Source organism: Nelumbo lutea, chromosome 1 (genome assembly GCF_056320005.1).
Source record: "Nelumbo lutea isolate HS-2025 chromosome 1, American lotus-T2T, whole genome shotgun sequence".
NCBI classification, from domain to species: Eukaryota; Viridiplantae; Streptophyta; class Magnoliopsida; order Proteales; family Nelumbonaceae; genus Nelumbo; species Nelumbo lutea.
Genome location: NC_142684.1, coordinates 64,490,338 through 64,513,375, shown reverse-complemented (window position 1 = coordinate 64,513,375; position 23,038 = coordinate 64,490,338). Strand labels below are relative to the sequence as shown.

The window sequence follows — 23,038 nt, the reverse complement described above, 5'->3', positions numbered from 1 at the left end:
TGATAGAAGATAAGAATACAGGTGTCAATGGACCAGGTTTAGGTGGGAGCCAATCTAAATTAAAACCAATTTGAACAGATTTGATGATTTAGACATTGAATTGGACCGGTCCAAAATGATTCAAAGTATTCATCGGATTGGACCAAATCCCGTCCAATTAACCCTGCCTAGCAGAGAACGACAGTGTTCTCTTCTTTGATTATTGTTGAAAAGAAAAAAAAAATGATCTGATTTGGTGATGAATAATGCATTGAATAAGGAGACTATATGTGGCCTCAAAAAGGAAAAAATAATAATAATGAAAGATACAACAAACAACTCTCCATTCTTTTAAGATTATATATTTATTAGGGATGAGATTTCAACCAGTATCATAAAAGTGGTAATAGGGCATTATACAATGTGAATTGTTTTCTTCTTGCTAGATCCAAAAACAAATCAAAACCATCTGATTTGAAAACAGATTGTTTTTCAAAACAATAACACAAAAAAAAAAAAAAAAAAAGTTCTTGGTTGTGTGTTTGTTTTCTGTTTTCAAAACTGAAATCAAAAACATGTTTTTGTATCTGGTTTTAAAAACATGTTTTCATCTGATTATTCAACTTTATGTTTCATAAATCATATAATTTCTATACTAAAAAATTTGCTTTTGTTTTAAAAACCAATATTTTGTTGGTTCCAAAAACATGTACTACTTTTTAAAACAAAACCAACTTATTTTTCCCTTTGAAAACAAAAATAGAGTTCAAAAACATGTTTTTTTATGATGTGGCAATTCCAAAAACAAATGAAAATAAAAACATTCATTGTCTGGTTCGAAATATTGGGTTTTTGAAAACATGAAACAAAAACAACTTATTTATATGATTTATTTGAAAACAAATACATGTTTTTGGAACCAACAAAATATTGAGTTTTAAAATAAAAACAAATTTTCTAGTATAGAAATTATATGGCTTATGGCATGGTTTTCAAAACTGGACCAAACTAGACGGTCGGACCAGAAAAATCGGGAATTGGTCAGGTGACTAGTTCCGTTTTTCCCCAAAACTGAGATTTCTCAAAAAACCGCTGATTTTGGTCAACAAAACTGACCCGAGCAATTAATCGTTTGAACTATTTTGATCGGTTTTTATTTTTTGTCAGAATGGGCCGACCGTTTGATTCGAACAATTGGACTGTTCGACCCAGTAACCGGACCCGACCAGTTTGATCTCTGGATCAGTTTTAAAAACCATGGTTTATGGAACATGATGTTGAGTAATCAAATGAAAACATGTTTTTTAAACCAAATTCAAGAACCTGTTTTTGGTTTCAGTTTTGAAAACAAAAAACACACAACCAAGAACATATTTCTTGTGTTTTTGTTTTGAGAAACAGTCTGTTTTCAAACATGTTGGTTTAGGTTTGTTTTTTAAACTAGCAACAAAAAAAACAATTCATGTTGTAGAATGCTCCCTTAGGTTGTATTTGGTTTGATAGAAAATAAGAGGGAAATGGAAATTAATTCAAATCAACATTCCACCAACATTCCATTTTTGAAGAAAACACAAATTAGTTCAAATCAAATACAACCTTAAGAATTGAAGACACAAATTTTTGAAGAAATTGGAATAAATGCTATTTAAATATAGAGTTCAACTATGGTACATTCACTGATATTGACTTACTCAATCATGTTAAAGATATCTTACTTTCATTAATTCACATTTCACAAAGTATACTCAATGGTGCAGCAAACAATGTGAATTAAAAAGACATCATTAATCCACATATTTTGTTGCACGGTGCAATAAATGAATTATAGACTTTGCCTTAAATATATTGAATAGTTTTAGTTAATAGTTAAAACTAGGGGTGGAAATGGGTCCCTAAAATACTTAGACATCCAATTTACATGTTCCTATTAGCTGGGTCCCCAAACTTTACATCTAGTCACAATTAGGTCCGTAGAGTTGGGTCCAAAGGATAATCCAATTAGTAGGTACCTAATCTGCTAGCTTCTAATTAAATATATAGATCCCCAAATTTATTAAGAAAGCAAATCCACTCTTTTTCTTTTTATCCTCTAAATTGTGCAAAGCAGAAGTGGGCAGTTACCAGATATTAATAATAATATCTATTGGTGGTGGTGTTTCTTCTCTCTCTTGGTTCCATACAATTTGATGGTGAGCTACACAACCGTGGGATCCCCATCCCCTTAAATCCTCCAACCCTTATAGGCTCTGTTTTGAAGGAGTACAAATATAAATATGTAGAGCGTAAAACTATGTATTTTGCAATATTGTATATATATTTGTATTTGTATTCTTTTCAAATTGAGTACAAATACAAATATGTAGAGTGCAAAATCTTGTAATTTATATTATTTTATATGTATTTGTACTGTACATATTTGTATTTGTACTCTTTCCAAACTGAGCCTTAAGTCCATTTATAATAGGAACAGTATTGTAAGCATAATGAATGAGATATTCTACACCTCTATCTATCAGAAGTTGATTTTAATCTTTTTCAAGGTTAGGCTGGGGGTATTTTAAGGGGCAGGTGTCAAAAAACACTTTCTAGTATTTACTCATCATGTTCATAGTATGCGTCTACCTAAGAGTGTCAATGGACCGGCCAAAATCATTTTGGACTGATTGGATGGACCAAAAAGACATAGTGGATTGGACCAATTCGGTCCAAAATATTTATTAGATTGGATTGGACCTGATCCGTACGTAATAATTTTATACTGGATTTGGTTGGATTAAGCCAATATCCGGTCCATTGATATCAGATAAGAATATAAATGTCAATGGACCGAGTTCGAGTTAAAACCAATTTAAATTAAAATGAATTTGAACAAATTAGATGGTCCTAATATTAAATTGGACCAATCCAAAATGATCCAGATTATTCATTAAATTGGATTGGACGTAGTCCATTTGTAATGGACTCACATTGGACTAGATCGGATTGGACCAAATCCAATCCAATCGACACCCCTATTTCTACCTGATCTTTTAAGCCTTTGGACAAAATTCCATTCACCGACAAGATTACATGAAGTGATCATGCCTAAAATAAATATAACGACAAATGAATAGGGTTAAAAGTTAATTTAATATGCCAAAGTAATGACCCAAATTTGGTTTGTTGAATAATGAACTGACTTGCCTAACACTTTGTCTTTTAATTGATAACATAATATATATATATATATATATATATATATATATAATAATAAGTATTCTAGGGCCAATGACCATGTAGTCTAGGTAGTCATTTGGCATCATTCCTCTTAAGCCTATATACGAATCCCCTCTACTACCTTGCCCCAATGTCCAATGGGAGCAAAGCTGAATTGCAATTAGACTTATTTGACGGGTTTCAGGCTTGACTTGAACTCGGTCCGAAGTTCGAGTTTATTCAAATTTTGGCAAAAGCCAATCTCAAACCCAATTCATAAAGGTCTAATTGCAATTAACGTTTTTTTTAGAAAATTGCAACTATTTTTTTTTTTTATGTTTTAAAACCTAATTCAGATTTTTTTGTCCAAATTGAAGGTTTGACGGTTAGACTGTCAAGATCGAAGATGAAGAAGTTGTCACTTGTCAAGTTGGGGTGTACATCACAAATTAGGAAATTAGGTTTGGTTTATGCTTCTAACCCTGTATTGTATCTATTTTTATAAGTTAAAAGCTAAGAAAGAGAGGAAGAAAATAAAAAATTAAAAAAAAAAAAAAAAGCAATGAAGAGTGGGAGACAATGATGATTCTTCAAAATTATGTCTGTAAGAGGTGTTTTATGTCATACAGAAATTGTGGGATCAATTATAATGTCTCACACCAGTCTTTTAATACATTTCACAACCATTTTGGGGTCCCATTTGTATTTAATCACTTGTTGGTTTTACAATAGGAGAGGCTTATCCGTCAGTAGGTCCATGAGTCTGACAAACAGTGCAGGTGATGACAAATTAAGGAGGGCGCTGATCCACGGTCACTATCCCTACACCCTAAGACTAAGATGGTTCCTTTTGAAAATTTTGGAATTGGAGAACTTTTGTTGGGACTTACATGGTTCAATTTTAAGGAAATTTATGGTTTGCTGTGAGTTCAGATCTGTTGTATATTGTAACAAATACTCCCAACACTGTCCCAAGAAGCCATTATAGGTTTACATAAGGAATATCTCCCATGAATAACAAGGGAGATGTTGCCAAATGTAGGGTTGCAGTGGCCTATTGGGACAATGCCAACTTGTCAAGAACGTTTTGTTGTGTTGGTAGCATATCTAATCCCAATACAGCTCGAACATGATTTGTATATATCTACACATCTCATCATAAGATTGGGATCTACTATGTCTATGATGTATAGATACAGATCTTGGAATCATATTGGGACAGTTTTTGTTGCAAGCGGATCCCAACTTATTAATGCAGTAAGCAAGAAGTGGCTAAGGATATGCTACCAACAAAGCACTCGTAATACCATCCCAATAGTCCATTTTAGTCGGCCATACCTCCCTTATCATTCATGGGGATAAATTCCCTATGTACAATTGTAATGGTTTGTTGGGATAGTGTTGGGTGTGTTAGTTGGAACAAATTTGAACTCACAGCAAGTATGAAATAAAATAAAGGTAAGTTGTATATTAGTACCATATACTTTGGGGTTAATCTCACTTCAGTACCTAAACTTTAAAACATGCTATTGTATTATCTGAACTTTTGAAAACTACCAATTTAGTACCCACCATTAGGGGTGCAACTTGTCGAATTTGAATTAAGGTATATCTGAATCCGATCTAATCGGATCTCATAAGCATCGATTTGAATTCAAATCCAATGAGGAAGTCAGATATTAGGATCTGATCTGATCTGATTAAAATTTTTAAAAAATCAATCAATTATTAAAAGAAAAATAAAAAATAACAATTTAAATAAAGAAAAACAAAAAATGCAATATAAATAACATATTTATAACTAACTAAATAAATAAATAACATATATATGTGTTATATATTTTTATATAAGGGAAATTGTCCAAAACTCACCATGACTTTTCAGCATTTCTCTTAAACTCACCATGACTTTTCAAAACGTCTAGAGAACCCTAAATGTCGAATTTGAATTAAACTCGCCATGACTTTGACAGAAGTTGTCCATGTCAGCACAAATGCAGTTTTCATAACCAAATTGCCCTAAATGGCGAATCAGCCTTATTAAACATATTTATGCCCTTAAATGACTTATACATAAGATTTCTATTCGTTGAGACACATTTTGCTCTCATTGTGCTATTTGAGGGTATTCCAAGGAAGTTGATATATATATATATATATATATATATATATAGAGAGAGAGAGAGAGAGAGAGAGAGAGAGAGAGAGAGAGAGAGAGAGAGAGAGTCCATCAGTAATCCATTGATGGACTTCTGATCAAATTCAACAAAATATGATTGGACTTCTGATCGGATTGGATCATAATCTAATGATCCATTTGCACCCCTACCATCATTAGTAGTCCATCAATTATCCATTGATGACATGTGCAACTCAATTTTTTTAATGTCAAAATTACCATTTTCAATATTTTTTAGACCATTTTACCTTGATTGTCTTCTTCGGTGATTGAAGAATCACTCGTTTTCTTAGGCAATAATGATGGTCTAACCCACCCTTTGTTATGGATTAATAACTGAAATTACAACAATAATGGTCTAAATCCCTCTTCTTCAACAAAATCATTGTCTTCTCTAATGATGTTTTCCTATGGCTTAGTTTGGAGGGAGTACAAATACAAATATGTATACTGCAAATATTTTGCACTAGACATATTTGTATTTGTACTCATTCCAAATTGAGCCTACGCAACTTCTCCAATGGAAAGTACTAGTTCTTCAATAGAAAAGTTAGGGCAAGTAAATAGTGATGCTTGATCAATCTAATAATATTCATATTATTAATAATTATGTATCTTTACAAAATTCATCATGAAATTATCTACAAACAATACAAATTATGATTTTATGGATTATTCAATCTAAATGTTATTCAAATAATAAAAATCTAACATGAAAAATGAAATATTATTTAAATATTTTAATAACTAAATCTTTTAAATCAATTAATAATATATTTTAAATAGTTATTGAATAATTTTCAATTATAATAAATAGATTAAGATTTTAAATATTTAGTTAAATAACAAAATGTTTAACACAACTAGATTTTAAATAGTTAAAATAACAAAATTATGTATTAATACTACTATAATTTTATGGATTATTAAATTCAACAAGTAATTATTATTTTAAATTTTAAATAATCATATTATTTCAATAAATAAATAATATTGTAAATAACTAATTTCATTTATACCAATTAATAATTCTAGAAAATAACTTTCAACAAAATTATTGTTTATGAATAATAATTTTAAAAACTTAATCTTTATTTATTATATAGTTATATATAATAAGTTATTATTTATTGTATTTTATCATAAATATATTTTCAATAATTATATATAAATCTATTTTTGTTTTGTTATTTAACAGAAAATTTTCAATAATTATTGGAGTTTAAACTACTATTATTTAGCTTTTTAAATTTTTTTATTGTGTATTTTTGCTATATATTTTTAATAATTATTGGAGATTAAACTATTGTTCATGGGTTGGTTCGGTTTAGTTGTAGGTTGTTTAGCCAACCAAATCGACTTGAACAAGTTCGGGGGTTGGTCACTTTGGTTATATTGGTTTGGGTCAATTTTCAGTTAAACTTAAAAATAAAAAATAAAAAATAAAATTTACAATGGTATTATTAAAAAAATAAATTAAAAATTAAAATTATGATATAAACTATTTTAGCCTAAAAAATATTGGAATTTTCTCACTTTTACATATTAAAAAAATATATTTAAAATATAAAATATATATATGTATATATATATGGTTATGTCATTTTGATTTTAGTCAGTTTATAAATGACCAAAGCGAAACTGATCCAACCTAGTTGGGTTGAGAAATTGTTGAACCAAAGCCGACTGAAAATACTAAAAATCGGGTTGATCAGTTTCATTAGTTTGATTCAGAATGGCAACAGGGCGGGGCAGGGACGAGGAGCCTCTCCAAGTCCCCTATCCCCATCCCCGCTAATGGGGATAAAGTTATCCCCATCCCCATGGAGATCCCCACTCCCCATGATTCCTTATAACGTCAACCATTATGTTTTTGTTTTTTATTTTATTTAAAAATAAAAATAAAAATAATTAAATTTTACAATCCTATTAGAAAATATTCAAACATATTCAACCATATTTTAAAAACATTAACATATAGATGTATGTGTGCATATATATATATATATATATAAACGTATGTGTATCTATTTATCTATCTATTTATATATAGAAAGACGGTCCATGTCACCATGTCTCTTCTTTCCCCAAACCCATCTTCCTAATTTCATGTTTTCTTTGAATTTTTTATTTTTTTAATTCCACATAATTATCCATTAAACCAATAAGAAAATATCATAGGCTTAATTATTTCTAACAACCATAAAGAAAGAGGGATTTGCTTTTCTAATGTTTAGCCAAGTGGCACCACTTTCCCCCATATTCTCCTAAATTGTATCTAATTACTATTTATCTCCTAAATTATTTCTTACTCCTATTTATCTCTTAAATTATCTCTAATTTAGTAGAGAGATTCTCTCCTAAACTATCTCTAGTTCCTATCTATCCTCTCCCCTCACTTTTTATCTATGCTTATCTAAAGAAAGTTTCAACTAAAAAAATCAGAATTATTTAAATATTATAACGAAATTATATACTAACTTTAAAATATTTATTAAAAAAACAAAAATTAATTATAATAGATTTAGAAATATTCATATTATTATATTTTTACAAAATTCATCATGAAATTATGTAGTAACAATATAAATTATAATTTTATGAATTATTCAATTTAAATGTTATTCAAATAATAAAAATTTAGCATTCAAAAAATAAAATTTTGTCTAAATATTTCAATAAATAAATATCTTAAATAACAAAACTTTAAAAATAGATAAATATTTATATAACAAAATATCTAATATTATGTAATAACTTTAAAATAAATAAAATTCAAATAATGAAAAAATATAAATATTTTATATATTATTAAATATATAAATTATGAAATATTTAACAATACTAAAGTTTAAATAGTTAAATAACAAAATCATGTAATAAATTTAAAAAAATTCTTAAAAGTAGAAAAATAATTGTCATAGATTTCATAATATTCATATTAATAATAATTTAATATTTTACAAAATTAATAACGAATTATGTACTAATAGTACTAACTATTAGTTTACAAATTATTAAAATCAAGAAATAATTAATATTTTAAAATTTTAAATAGCAATATTATTTTAATAACTAAATAATGTTGTAAATAACTAATTTTGCTTATATCAATTAATAATTATAGAAAATAACTTTCAAAAAAATTAATGTTATTAGTAATAATTTTACGATAATAGTGTATATTCATTATATATTTTTAAGAACTAAAATTAATATTTATTGTATTTATGATAAATATATTTTTAATAATTATTTATAAATCTGTTTATTTTTATTTAACAGAAAATTATCAATAATTATTGGAGATTAAACAACTACTATTTAACTTTTGAAATTTAATTTATTGTATTTTTGTTATAAATTTATTTTTAGTAACTATGTATTTTTATAATTTATTGATTAATATTTATTAGAGATTAATCTATTATTTAAGATTACACTATTTATTAACTAATTTAATATATTTTCATTATAAATTTGTTTTCAATAATCGTGTATTTTTGCTATAAATTTTCAATAATTATTAGAGATTAAACTATTAGTTTAGCTAAAATTAGGAGTATTGAAGGATTCGTTCAGTTCAATTGTAGGTTGTTTTGCCTACCAAATCGACTTGGTTGGGTCGGGAATTTGTCACCCAAAACTAACTGACCATTAGTGAAAACCCATCAACTCAGGTTGTATCAATTTGGATCTATTTTTGGTTTGATTTGTTTGTTCAAAATATTTAAGCTTAAAATTAAATTTAAATTTAATAAAAATATAGTTGTATTATAAAAAATTAAAAAAAAAGAATTAAATTTATGATATAAAATATTTTAGACTAATATATATATATATATATATATATATATATATATATATATGGTCGGGTTAGTTCAGTTTTGGGTTGGTTTACAAATGACCAAACTGAAACTGACCTAACTCTGTCAGGTTGAAAAGTTGTTGAACCAAAGCCGATCAGAAATACTAGAACACCGACCAACTTGGGAAGACTTCTATCAAATTAGTTATTAAAAAGTTAAAATATAAAATAATTACATGGTATATGTTTGGTTCTGTGGGCATTTATTGAAAAAACACTACCACATCAGTGCCACATAGGTGTTGGTGTTTATTGCATGGTCTCATTGTTTATCAAATAAACACTAGAAAACTAAAATGCTTTGACTTATGTTCATGGAGCATTTAGGCTGGGGAAACATCAAATTCATGCTTCTTCCAATGCTTGGGCATTTCTTGAAATGAAATGGTGATGTAGCGCACTTTATTTGAGGTGGAAAGCAACTTTATGGGGTGTTAATTGAAATGCCCATAAAACATCCAACCAAATAGAAAAAGTAGAAAACACTTAAAATAGCATTTTCAAATAAACATTTATTTAAAAAAAAAAAACCTCTTAGAAAACTCCCACGAAACCAAACATACATGCATACTCTTATGTATTTTTATTGGTTAGATTTCACTTAACAAAGCCACGTCTACCCACGAAACCAAACATAACTCTACCCACGTCTACCCACATATCATTACAGCCACACATGGAATATATCTCATCCCCCTACATAGTCTTATGCATGGGGAGATGTTACCCATGCATGGGGTTAGTGTGTTGTGAGTAGACGTGGGCAAGAGATATGGAATCCGGAGTCCATTGTTATTATCTTATCTCTCTCTCTCTCTCTCTCTCTCTCTCTCTCTCTCTCTCTCTCTTCTTGAGACTAGGGGTGCAAACGGATCGGATCGGATTCCAATAAGGGTATATACGAATATACCCTAATTCGAATATGATAGGACTCTATTTGAATTCGAATCCTATTGATAAATCAGATCTTCGGATCTGATCCGATCTAGTTTGTTTTCTTTAAAAAATAATATATTATTTAAAAAATAAAATATATTAATTTAAATAAAAACAAAAAATACAAATATTTTTTAATTATTTTCATCATATATATATATTTTATAAAAAATAAATAATAAGACAAATTTATAAAAATATTTATTTATAAATAAATAAATAACATATATACATATTATATATATTTATATTTATAAATATATAATATATATCGGATCGAATATTCTCAGATCAAATAATGGTGATTTGAATCTAATCTGAACCAAAGATCCAAACAGAAGTGATTCGAATTCGACCAAATAGGATTGGATCTCGGATTGACATTTGCACCCCTACCTAAGACGAAAGTGCTTGCCAAAAAAGCGACCACAAAGAGGGACAAAAGGGTTTGGTTTGAGACCGGATCTGCTCCTCACACAGGTGCCTCACAACGACCTCAAAGGCATATCCCAATGTGCATTGGGAACATGGGAACACCTTTCATACTTATGTGTTATTATTTATCGGAAATGTTACCAATACAAGGTCATTGTGAATGATGATTAGCTCTGAACTGAAATGATGTCATTGGTGCTAAGAGGGAATTGGATTATGTTATCACTGAGCGCACCTTACATCGACCTCACAGACACATCCCACCGTCCATTGAGAAGATCTCTCATGAATAATAATGGGAAATGTTTTGGATAGATGATGGGATGTGCCTGTAAGGTGCATTCTGTGAGAGTAGATCCGAACTCGTGCTGATAAGGATGTGCCAGCGGAACCTTCGGGTTTTACCAGCATTGCCACGTGTATGATGCCACCTATTTACCTGGCAACTCCGACATTCCCCACGTGCCAACAACTCATCTTCACTTTTTTTTTTCTCGCCAATAATTTCCGGCTTTAAAGCTGCAAATCCTATCAAGGCTCAGGGTTTCTACCACCGTCAGATTCACTGATTCAGCTTCCCCTGTTTATCATCTTCAACTTCATGATCGTTGCTTCCTAGGTAAAATTAAAGGTGCTCTCTCTCTCCCTCTCCTCCCTTTTCCACTTTTAACAATCTTTTTATTGTTTTATTGTTTCCAACTTTGTTTTTAGTCGATCCGATATTTTTAGAGAGGATCAACTCGAATTTGAATCCTTTCTCCCCCTCGCCCCCTAAATTCGTCAATCTATGACATTTATGATCAACAAAGAGCTTCTGATCATTTTTATTTTAGATTAAATCTACGTATTTTTGGTCCAAATTTAGCTTTGAGTAGTTTATGATATCCTTTCTAATTTTGGTAGATTTGGAGACCAGGGTTTGGATGGTGGAGAAAGCAGATGATTCCTAATCTGAATAATTGGATAGAGGAGCAGAGGAAGGAAACATGAGGAAATTATGAGCGGAAATTGGGATTTATTGGGCAATTCTTTTGAAGACCGAGTGATTTGGCTTGGGCAGTAGTTAAGCGTTTCCCCTGTATGTTAGATTTAGTGATGGATTTATTGGAAGATCAGTGTTCAGAATCTGTAGTTGCAACGAAGGAGGAAGAAACCTCGGAAAAGGTGACCCATTTGGATGAAACTAAGGTGACCCATTTGGATGAAACTAAGGTAGAGAGTAATGGGTCTTGTGTTAATGAGATTGTGAATTCCGGAGAACATGTGGAGATTAAAAAGTTGGATGAAGCAAATGGGAAAGGAGTTGAAACTGATATAGAAGTCGAGATTCCTTCTAACACAAATGAGTCTCCTGGAGTTGTCGAGGAAACACCGCTTTCAAAGGCAAATGAGTCTTCTGAGCTTCTTGGGGAGACGCCACTTCTTAAAACAAATCAATCTCATGCCTCTACTCCGCCTTCAGAGACGAATCAGTCTCCTGGAGTTCCTGGGGGGACATCTCCGACAACGAAAGGGTTTGGGTTGAAGAAATGGAGGAGGATTAGGAGAGACCTTTCAAAGGATGCAGGTAGTGGTTTTGATTCGAACAGGATCTTGAAAAGGGGTCTGTCTAATGCTGTAGAGCCTGGGCGCTCACTAGATCTGTCCGCGGAGATCAAAGAGAAGAGTGAAGCTTCTGTTGCATCTGTGAATTCATCAGTGCAGAGCCCTTCTGTTCCCATTGTTTTTGCTGCCAAAGGCTCAACTTCAGATTCTAGGTTGGCAATGGGGGCTGGTTTTCCTGTTGGTACGGATTCTGAGAATAGTGAGGATAGGAGCAGCAAGTCCTCCACAGCAACAAGCGTTCCTAAATTGAGGTATGATGTGTCTGTAGGAATGGGATCCGTGAGAGATAAGAACAAGGTGAAAAATTTGGGTGGAAAGAGTTTAGGTAATGCAATTCAAAGGTCTCAACAAGGAAAAGGTAGGATTGATACCAGTAAGAAGCTTAGAGGAGAAAGGGTCAAAATTGAAAAGGAGAATTCATTTTCTAGCTTGGAGTCTGACTCGAGAAACTACAATGCAGTCCTTTTGCAGATGGGTAGTTCTTCTGTTGTTAGTAATGGAAGACAGAGTGAGATATCTTCAAATTGTGGCATAGAGAATAGGGATGATACTCATGTAAGTGACCCACAATCTAGTGAAGAAGTTCAAACTGGTTACTGCCAAGAAAATGGGAAAGAAGTTGAAGATGTTTCACAAGATGATGTAGCCGCTGATGTGTCATCAGAGGTGAAGGAAGAAGAAGCTGATAATCACAGGTCCACAGTGGATCAGGATCCTTTGATTCAGTCAGTGTTTGCACTTCAGCATCTGCAGGAAATTCTTGAAGGAGGTAGGCCTTACCTTCCTCTTCTGCCTCTTATTTTTGTGCCTAATTTACCTTTTTGTGATGGATGGAGATATTCATTTATTCATTACATGTGTTTAATTTTGTTCTTTTTTCTATATTCCAAATTCCTAACTGTGATATTAAAACTTTTCGTTCTTTTATTTTTTTTTCTTTGTTTTGCCTTTTGGTATCCTTCTTTCAACTTGATCTCTGTTTGATTCTAGTTTAGAAGTTTTTTCCTCAGGTATCACATAAATGTAAAGTATGCATGCCACTATTCTGAGAATATAGAGATTGGAAAATAAATATTGGAAAATTAAAGTTGTGAAGTCTCTATCTTCAGATTATTTCTCTATATTTTTATAGAAGCGTATTACTTGCTTTCTATTAATTTAAAAGGAATTTATATGGAGAACTCCATTCTCCGTGCTTGCCAATTCATCCATTTGAAATGAATATACAACTTTAAGAAAAGCCTAGGCTTTCTTGATTCTGGATAGGAGCATGCGCCAGCAGTTTCTTGTATTGTGCAAGTATGTAAGTTTCAGAAAGAAGTGGAATTGTTCTATCAAAAGCCTTCAAGTTTTTGAACCTTTACATATTTGCGGGGTAAAGGGAGAAGAAAGAGAACAGAATGTAAAAACATACAGAAAACCAGTGAGGCATGGATTCTGAAACAGGCATGGGAATCCAATATGTTCAGGAGTCTGACATGGCGAGTTCCACAAACAAGGATTTCTTAGGAGTGTTTTAAGATATTTAATATATTTATGATCATATATACATTATATTTATATTTGTACTATATTCCATCATCACAGTTAAATTTCTTCTTTTTTTTTTTGTTTATATTAGATTCATTTCCTATATTCTAAATTTCTAATGAAGGATGTGCTTGATCAGGTCATATGCTTTATGAAGAGAGTCAAAAAGCTTTATGTAGAGGATTATTATTAAGTTGGCATGTGACCATTGGGATAGCAGTACTGGCAACTTATGCTGGTAGAAGCCAATTACCTCTGACACCTTTGAACTTGCCAGATGATTCAAGGGAGATTGAGGAGATTTGGATTTGGTGGTGTGATATGAACTCTGACTCCAGCTTACCAAAAAAAGAAAAAGAACTCTGACTAAAGTGGAGCCTAGACAAATAGGTTTTGGCACTTGATACCAGCACCAATAGACCAATGCTATCCCTTATTCTCTGTTTTAGCTTAGGTGTAAAGAGAGCATTCTTCAGTGCCAACACCAGGCATAGCTTATTCAATCACAAAGAGATAACAGGGCCATCATGTGTGAGAATTAAACCAAGTCTGACAAGTCCAATTGTCTGAGTGCCACATCAGGAGGACCCAAGGGTTTTGTCTCTTGTACCTTGGGCCTCATCATTGGAATGTTGTTAGAACCCTAGCCAAATGCCAAAACACCAATTGATTTGTGTACCAACACTCATACTTCATTGTGCAGTCAACAACTTGTATTGTCCTCCAACATCCAAACTCTAGTATGATGTCTCTTAAGAAAAAAAAGAGAAAGTTCACCAATTTGTGATGATCAAGCTCTTCTTTTTTTCTTTCTTGATTGGTATCAAGGCCTCATTTTTTTTCATTAATGGTCCGTTTGGTTGCTGAGACCAATTTGTTCAAGGGAGAAGAAATGAAAGTTATCAGTGGTGGAAGAATGGCGGTGGAAGAAAGACCAATTTTTTCTCAACCAAGTACCTCAGTAGTGCTCGTGGTGGTGGCGGCGGTGGAAGAATAGCGGTGAAAGATCGACGCTAGATCTGGAAGAGGCAGACACCGGAAGCCTTTTTCTGGCAATGAAAACCGTTGGACGCCGGAAGCCGGAAGCCGTTTTCTGGAAGAGGCAGATGTCGGAAGCTGGAAGCCATTTTCTGGAAGAGGCAGATGTCGGAAGCCATTTTCTGGCAATGAAAACCGGAGATGGCGCCGGTGAGTAAACCGTTGGACAGCGTCTGAGAAGAAGACTATGCTCAGTTGCCTCCCTCGATGAAATTTTCTCACTCAGCTTCTTCTCAGTGGGGTCGCACCTATTTGGTGAGACCCCGCGTCCCAGAAATTGAGATATGCGTTCTCGTCGCGTATCACACTTTTGCCCAAAACAAACCTGGGAAAATAGGAATCTTTGAAGAATATTCCTCTTTTCCATCCTAGTTGCACAAACCAAACGGACCATTAAGGAAAAAAGAATCGAGGGTCATTTCAGCCTTCCCACTTTACAAAAGAAAAGAAAGGGTGCATGAATCTTACCTTGATAGTTCAAAAATAACATAGTAACATTCTATTTCATTTGGGAATTATGAAACAAAAAGCAGAAAGAAGGTAACTATGCAGCAGGATTTGGTGAAAGCAGAATTTTTAGCAGCAGTTCATGGGGTAGAGAAAGCCAAAGAATTGGGAATTGACAGATTAATTATTGAAGGGGACTCAAAGGTAGTTTTGGGATGGTTGAAAAAAGAAGAGTGGGTGACTTGGCAGATGAGAAATGATTTCAGAAGATTTCTGAGGCTGTCAAAAGACAAGAACATCCAAGTGCCTTGGGTTAGAAGATCTGCAAACAGCTTAGTTAAGCAAGAGTTTCAAAGACAATCAATGTACTGGGCACAATTGTAATATGGGTTGGGTGGCTTGTCTTGTTTTGGACATGCTCCTCGTTCACAACTACTTGCTGCATCTTCTACTTTAATCATTAATGAATTTTTCTGGTTGGTTGCTGATTAAAAAAACATTCCAGGTTGGATAGGTCAGGCTGTGACACATCACATACATGTATTCTATCAATTAAATAATGTATAATTATATTCTACATGTAATATATGTATATATATGGTTCATATTAGGTATAATTTATATTTTTATTTCAGTTTTTAATTTTTTATAAATAAAAAAGATAAAAATTGAAATTTGAGGCCAAAAGAGGGTTTTTATTTTGACAAAAATAGTTGGGCAAGGTGCCTTTTGGCACCTTGGAATGTGTAGATCTCAAAAAGTTAACCAAAATAAAAAATATCACTTCAATTGGACAACTGAGGTCAAAGTTATGCCCTCCGGAAGTTTCAATACATTTTAATGTGTCACCCGCGACCTGGTGGCCAGGTCGAATGGATCAATGGTAGAACTGCCTGGATCAGCGGGTTTTAGGAAAACTGGACCTAGAAAAGGGATCAGGTGATGGTTCCAATGGTTCGACCATCTGGATCAACTGCTGGTTGAAAACATTGCTCTGTCCTCTGTTGCAAAGAAGTAATCTGTGTGACTCATGGATTATGAGGTGCAGGATTGACAAGTTACACATGAATCATCTAATGCAGTCATGCACACTTGTCTACTCTTGAATCTTGTGTTAGATTAAGGCGGCCTTGCAACACCGGATGATACCAGCACAACAGAATGGAATAGTAGAGATTAATAAGGAAGCAATCCCTAATAAATATCTAAGAAGAATTAAATCCATTCAAGTCCAGAATTTCTCTGAAAGTTTGATTTCAAGAATACAGATAGAATTGTCTAAAGACATTTGTTTCATTTTCATCATCTAAGCCTTATCCCAACCATATGGGGTCGGCTACATGAATCCTGTTTTGTTTTTCCGTTCTGTTTAGTGCTACATCCCTTGTTAAATTATGATCTCTTAAAATCATTTCTTACTATTTCAACCCATGCTCTTTTTGGTCTGCCCCAGCCCTTCTAGCCCCATCAATTTGCAACAGATTGTTTTAACATTTATTTCATTTTAACACTCCTAATCTGCAGAAAAAAATAAATAGAATAATGAGTAGTAGAGATTAATGGGGAAGAAAAAATAAAGAAATAATTCCTGGAAGTGATGTCCAATAAAAGCTAAGAAAAATAAGTTTATTCAAGTCTATAATTTCTCCAAAAGTTTATTTACAAGAACAAATATAGAACTATTTCTGGATATCTGTTTAATTGTCTCTAATTTGCAAAAGAGAACAAATATTTAACTAAGTTTCCGAACTTAGGAAATCTAATGTGCCATTCCCAAGACTGAACCAACTTAAAATAATTAATTAATAACAATTACATGTGTACTCACATATACTATTAAAAATATGAATGAGCTTGTGGATTTTTTTACTAAAATACCCCTAGTTTTGAATTTAGTCCCTCTCTAATTGTGAGAGCAGAAAATGTAATTTGAAGTACTAATTTTCACCTCGTTCAATTCCCTTTCATTAAGTCTTATATGTAAGGTATTAACTCCTATTTTCCCTCATTAAGTCCTATATTTAATGAAATTTTCTCACCAATAAGTTCTATTAATTAGATCTATATGCCCAATACTTTTAAGAATATAAAACCCATGTTCTTTAAAATTGACTGAAAAATGAAACCATTCATCTATCCAGGTGGCAGGTAAGAAATTGAACCATCTAGGTTAACCCATGATGACGTAATTAATTAAATAATAAAAATTAAAAAAAGATAAAAAATATGACAAAAATACATAATATGTATTGTAGAAAAATTAGGACACATTTTAATCATCATGATCATGGGAAATCTCTGTATTTTTCATTCCTGGGAAGATCTTCCCAATGCACAGCCGAAGTGTTGTGAGGACGGTGACCAATTTTGTGAGGACGAAATCTGGATTCATACACACAACAAAGGGGATGAAGCAACAGTCCTCAGGAAGGTTAGACAGTACACCATCCTCTGCTCATACAACCATCCAATTAAAATAAAAAAAAATCCCTTATAAAAGAGTGGAATCTTTCATCTGGATAAATGCAAGCAAATGATCATTCTATTCTATAAGAAATCCTCTTTTTCCTCTCTTTCCAAATAGTTAAGATCTCAAATGGAACAATTTTCCACAAGATCACCCCTTGGCACTTATTAAGCTAGAAGGCTACGTAAGCAGCACAGATGAGTTCCATAAAGCTGAAGGGACAAGGTAGTTCCTCCAACCTGTTGGTATTAAATGCCGTGCTTCTGTCATTTAAGTTCAAATAGTGGGAATTTTGTCAAGAAAAACTGAGGTACTCTGGCTCGGTGGGGTATGGTAACTCACCAAGGGCAGAACTTTTGTCAGTTTTGCAAGTTTTGAAGTTTACTTCTACCTGCAATTTAAAAAATATCATAGTGGAAAGGGACTGTCAAGTGTTTGTTTCTTGGCTATGCTCAGGCAATGTACCTTGGAAGTTTAGGCCCTGTGTAGGAGAAATCCATTTTTCATTTTTGGTAATAAAATAAAGTTTTATTAAAATAAAAAAGAAGAAATACAAAGAAAGTGACCAGAAGTCACCTGAGAGAGAAGAAGAAACAAACCAGCCCCAACACCTTAAAAAACCACCAATCACAATACCAGAAAAACAACCGAGCATCCCACCTTGGACCCAGAGGCCCAAACCTGAACAAAAACAGAATCTAACCACTAACACAGAGCTCTTCACAACCAGATCTCTAACATCAAATCACAAATGAAGCAATCCACAAAACTCCCACTAATTCAACCTCACCATTGCTGACTCTTGTTGTTCGATCAGCTCACTGTTCAGAACATAAGTCGTCAGAACTAGAATTAAGAGCATCAAACTTGACATCTTAACTCCCTTGAGGGAAGAGAAAAACTTCCTTCTGGTTCCTCAAACATCTTTTTAGTAAAAGCATCTCCACCTAAAACCACTAAATCCAAAGATTTGTTCACTCCAACTCCTGTACTTGCGATCTTCTCCACATCAATTTGCTTTTTAACTTCATGGGTCTCATCTAACAAGAATTCTTCTTCACTTGAGTCAAAATCTTCAACTTCATCTTCATCACTCCCCCAATCACCCTCTCTATCTTTCAGCAGTCTTGTAAGGTATCCTCTTCTCTTGTTGTAATTCTTTCCCTCCTACCCTTCCTTCTTCTTTTTCTTTACCTCTTCCCCTTCAGAGTGATCCCCTTTACTCTCATAAGTCCCACTAGGATCCTTGCTTCTCGCTACTAAGCCTTCCTTATTGCCTTCATCAGGAAAAAACTCCTCGTCCTTGTCTCTTTCTTCTTCTACGCCTAAGCCTTCTTTTTTCTTTGCCGAGAATGGTGCCTCTTTCCATCAATGCTAACCCCCTTCCTCTCCAAAACAATACCTGTCAGCCCCTTCCTGATTTTCGCAAGATGGTGGAGAATAAAAGATGTTCTCTTGGCTGTCTACTGAAAAAACTCACCTAAAGAACTTTCCTTATGTAGATCAATACTCATCAAAGCATTACAGGCCTTGTTAGCCAAACCATCATCTTTTTTCTTTTGGAAGCTCATTCTTCTTTCCATAGGTATACTTTGTTATTTTCCAAAGGAAGCTGTCTTTATCCAGCACTGTAAATCCAACAAACTTCATCACTGCCTTATCTTCAGTCACCTCAATGCCCCTTCCCTCAGTCTGTGTTTAAAGGGATGAAAAAGGATCAATAATTCCACCTCCTAGGACTTCCTTCCCCCGTATCACATGAATTTTAGGTCTGCCAAGTGACCTCGCCTCCAAGCAATCCACATCAGCCCTCGGCCCAAAACTTATGGACCCAAAGTTACTTGTTCCAACTTTAAGTCCAGGTGTACTTGTTAGACAGTTTTGTATGCCCTTAGCTTCAATCAAAATTGATGTATTTTATGAGTTTATTGTAAATGAATAAAAGTGCATATTTGATTCATGTTCCCTTGGTATGTTTCTGTGTAATACCCTTAAACTGGACACTTATTGAGACTCGTGTTAGTTTAGAAAGTTTACAGCCAGTGGGTCGGTCTGGGGAGACCTATCCTGACAAGGCTGACACTGTGGTGCCATCAAGTCGGTTGAGGTGGCTTGTCTCAGCTACCGGGGTGAGACCCCAGGCACATACAGTGTGGGATCAATTGAATCTTTGAACTGGACCAGATTTCCAGTATTGCCCTGGACCTTGGAGATTGATGGGCAAAACTGGAAAGTTACACCTGACCCCTAGACTCGATTATGATACTGCACTAGGTGTCGGATCGGTCTGTCTTTGATGTACCAATCAGTGAGATCCTTAGCGGGGGTCAAAACCTGGGTATGTTGGGACAATCCGAGAATTCATCTGAGTGGGTGATCATAGTGACAGGATCAGCCCCTTTGTCGGACAAAGGTAATGATCGGGGATGCGCTCTCACTGTTGGAAACCAAGACTGCCGGCAGCCGATTTCAACCGTTGAGATTTGTTGCAAAGTATATTTTATATGAGATATAAAAGTATATATATTATGGTTTCTAAAATGTTTGCAAAAGGTTTTAATTCCCGGGATCCATATAAGTGGAGAGTGCAACACTGTTCCTTACAGCCGAGGGAGAGGTCCTCTCTTGTCGGGCAGTGTATGATCATTAAGGGCTGAGAGGTTAAGTGTAAGACCATTGAGGATAATACCTGATGGGCTAATCTTGCATCTGCCCACAGTCCCTGGGTGTTACAAGGTGGCTTGGCCCAGGGACCACTTAGGGTAAGTGTTGGGCCCATAGAGCCCATTTGATGGGTTTCAGGGGGTGCACTGTCTTTAACAGTGTATTCGACCAGGCCTTGTAACAAAGGCTGGGCCGAACCCATGTGGCTGATGTGTAGATCAATGTTTGGGTCCCACGCCATACAAGGAAGCCCAACTGGGCAGCAGTTAGGAAGGTTGAGTGAGCACATAAGCTTAATGGGCCTAAAGCCCATTTCGAACTGGGCTATTTATTTAGTTAATTAAAGGGGCGAATTCTGAGATAGATTAGCAGATAGGATAGGGTCTTAATCCTATCCACTCAGAGAGTCTAGATCTAAATGTGATTCAGATCTAGAAACCTCCTAATGGGATTAGGATAAAGCTAATTTAATCCGCAGATAAGATAAGGGTTTATCCTTATCACTAGAAGAGAAGGCTGATCCAAATATGATTTGGATAAGCACCTCCTAATGGGATTAGGAGCTGATCTTTTAAGTTAACAAAAAGGAGGGGGGCGGCAGCCTTGAGAGAGACCAACAAGAAACACATCAGATCCTCTTTAGTGCTGAAATCAAGAAGAGAGAATTCTGCAGCCTGCGAATACTCTCTTGCCGCCTCCCTGCTCTTGTTGCCCTGTTTGCCAGTTCGATCTTCAGCTGTGGGAGAAGTCAAGATTGGATCTTGACATCAGTTCTTTGAGAAAGGATTGAAAAGGAAGCAGTGCTCACGTTCCATTCTACTGTTTCTTGCGAAGGACAGAGTTCTTGGGGAAGAACACTGCTGATTCTGCTCCATCCTACACTGCGCCATCTTCAGTGGGAGCAGTTTTTGGATCCTTCCTTGGGCGTGAACACCTTCGTTGGGAGATATTACTTCTCCGTATCAGGTATTATTCTCTCCCATTCCTTTTGGTTCAGATCTGGTTCAGTTTAAGGTTCAAGATTTATCCTTAAAAATATGATTTTCTAAATAGGGAATGTGACTCCCAGTTGAAGGGAGAGAAAAATTTTTGAAATTCGTCCCTTATTCCGCAATCTTTGGGCGTCCATGTGATGGATCTCTCATCCCCTTTCAGTACTGTCAAAATTATCTTCCACATGAGATTTTAACTTCTCATGTTTCTGTGTTTGAGCCAGTGGATCCAAACTTAATACCTGACTGGAAGCAGCCATGTCCTCAAAGCCCTTATCCTGAGTAGACACCAGTTCTCTTTTCTTACACACCAACCCAGCATTAAATGTCTTGGGCTGAACAACTACCCCTGTATTCATAAAAAATTTTGCAGGATCCTCACCAAGCGTCGTTTGAACTTCTTTTCGAGGATTACCAGAGATAGAAAATTGGCTCTTTTCCAACTCCCTTCCAGCCATTGTTCTTGCTTTTGCATGTTGAAACCAACATCAAATGGGCGAGCCAATGCTTGGACATCAAATGAACTCCTTATTTAGCTGGATTTCTAGAAGTGCAACTGAAGTGACCAACGAACTTGCCAAGGGTGGGGCTTTAAAAGAAAGCTTAGAATGTGACTTTTTGGGTTTGGGTACTGAGTTGCAATTGGCTATTTCCCATATAAATTGATTGTTTAGTTTTGTTTTGTCAGCTATGTGCTGTTTTATCTTGTCCTTGCTACTTTTTTTGCAACGCTTTTGCTTCAAGTTCAATGAATATCTGTTAATTATAAAAAATAAAAATGATTGTGTCAAGAAAAGCCAGCCATATGGAAGCCTTAACTAGAGCTGGAACCTTACGACCCTAGATGCAATCATCTTCCCTGGTGCACCTCTAGGAAGGGACGCAAAGAAAGACCACATAGAAAAAGCCTCCTTTGAGCTCTTCTGTCGAAGTAATTTTATCATTCTTCTTTGTCTAAATCAAAATATCTAGCACCGTTTGGAGCATAGGGTGCATTCATCACTCTCTCTAATCAGGGATGGCCTTCTAAATAGTGGATTCCAAACAATCTTCTTCCTTGGTGGTGTACTCACTATCACTCCCAACAAAAGTGAGGGCACAAAGATCTGAAAGTGCCCAACCCACTACAATTAGCTCTCAAGCATCTAACTCTAGAGCTATTGCCAACTTCATAACCAGTCAATATAGGATGTTTATTGAAGTCCTGCATGGTACCTTTGTACTTCATAACCTAAGCTGGTCTAAGTCACGCAAACCAATAGTACTTCTCTTACGATATCTCAGAAGATCGGGGGTGGAATCTCATACAACAGATTTGCTAGCTTGGATCAGTAGGGGAAACATACCCTGAGAGCAAGACTTTTCCACCTACCCTGCTGTATCCTCTGGGTGTTTCAGTCGAAACTCCAACATTGGATTATGTAATCACTGCAAGGTCCTTTGCCATCCGAACCCTCCTGATTGCTCGGGTCAGGAAGATGATTCCGATGATTCATCAGAGCCCTACAGAACGAAAGCAGAAGCTAATCTATCCGGTAGTTACAGAATTAAACGGTTGTATTTGAAAGACTCGGTTAGTACCAGAAGCAAGATGGCCGAACCTCTTTCTCTGATCGACAAGGCAGGAGGCAGTTCCCAAAATCCCATCCCTTCTCTGAACCTCCAGGCCCAACTTCCAAGTACTATCTCTCCCGCCCCCTCGT

At 34.5% G+C, this 23,038-nt stretch overlaps 1 protein-coding gene across 4 annotated transcripts in view; it reads left to right on the top strand.

Annotated features, from left to right (window-relative positions):
- The first annotated feature begins 10,912 nt into the window (after positions 1–10,912).
- The window catches only part of WIP2 (WPP domain interacting protein 2), a 28,445-nt gene continuing 16,319 nt past the window's right edge, over positions 10,913–23,038 (top strand). The window contains exons 1-2 of one of the 4 annotated variants that reach the window (XM_088963925.1): positions 10,913–11,223; positions 11,496–12,966. In XM_088963925.1, coding sequence (XP_088820051.1) covers positions 11,673–12,966 — 1,294 coding nt within the window. In that variant the 5' untranslated portion in view covers positions 10,913–11,223; positions 11,496–11,672. The remainder of the gene's footprint in view (positions 11,224–11,495; positions 12,967–23,038) is intronic. The other 3 variants (XM_088963923.1, XM_088963922.1, XM_088963924.1) reach the window with 3 other exon arrangements.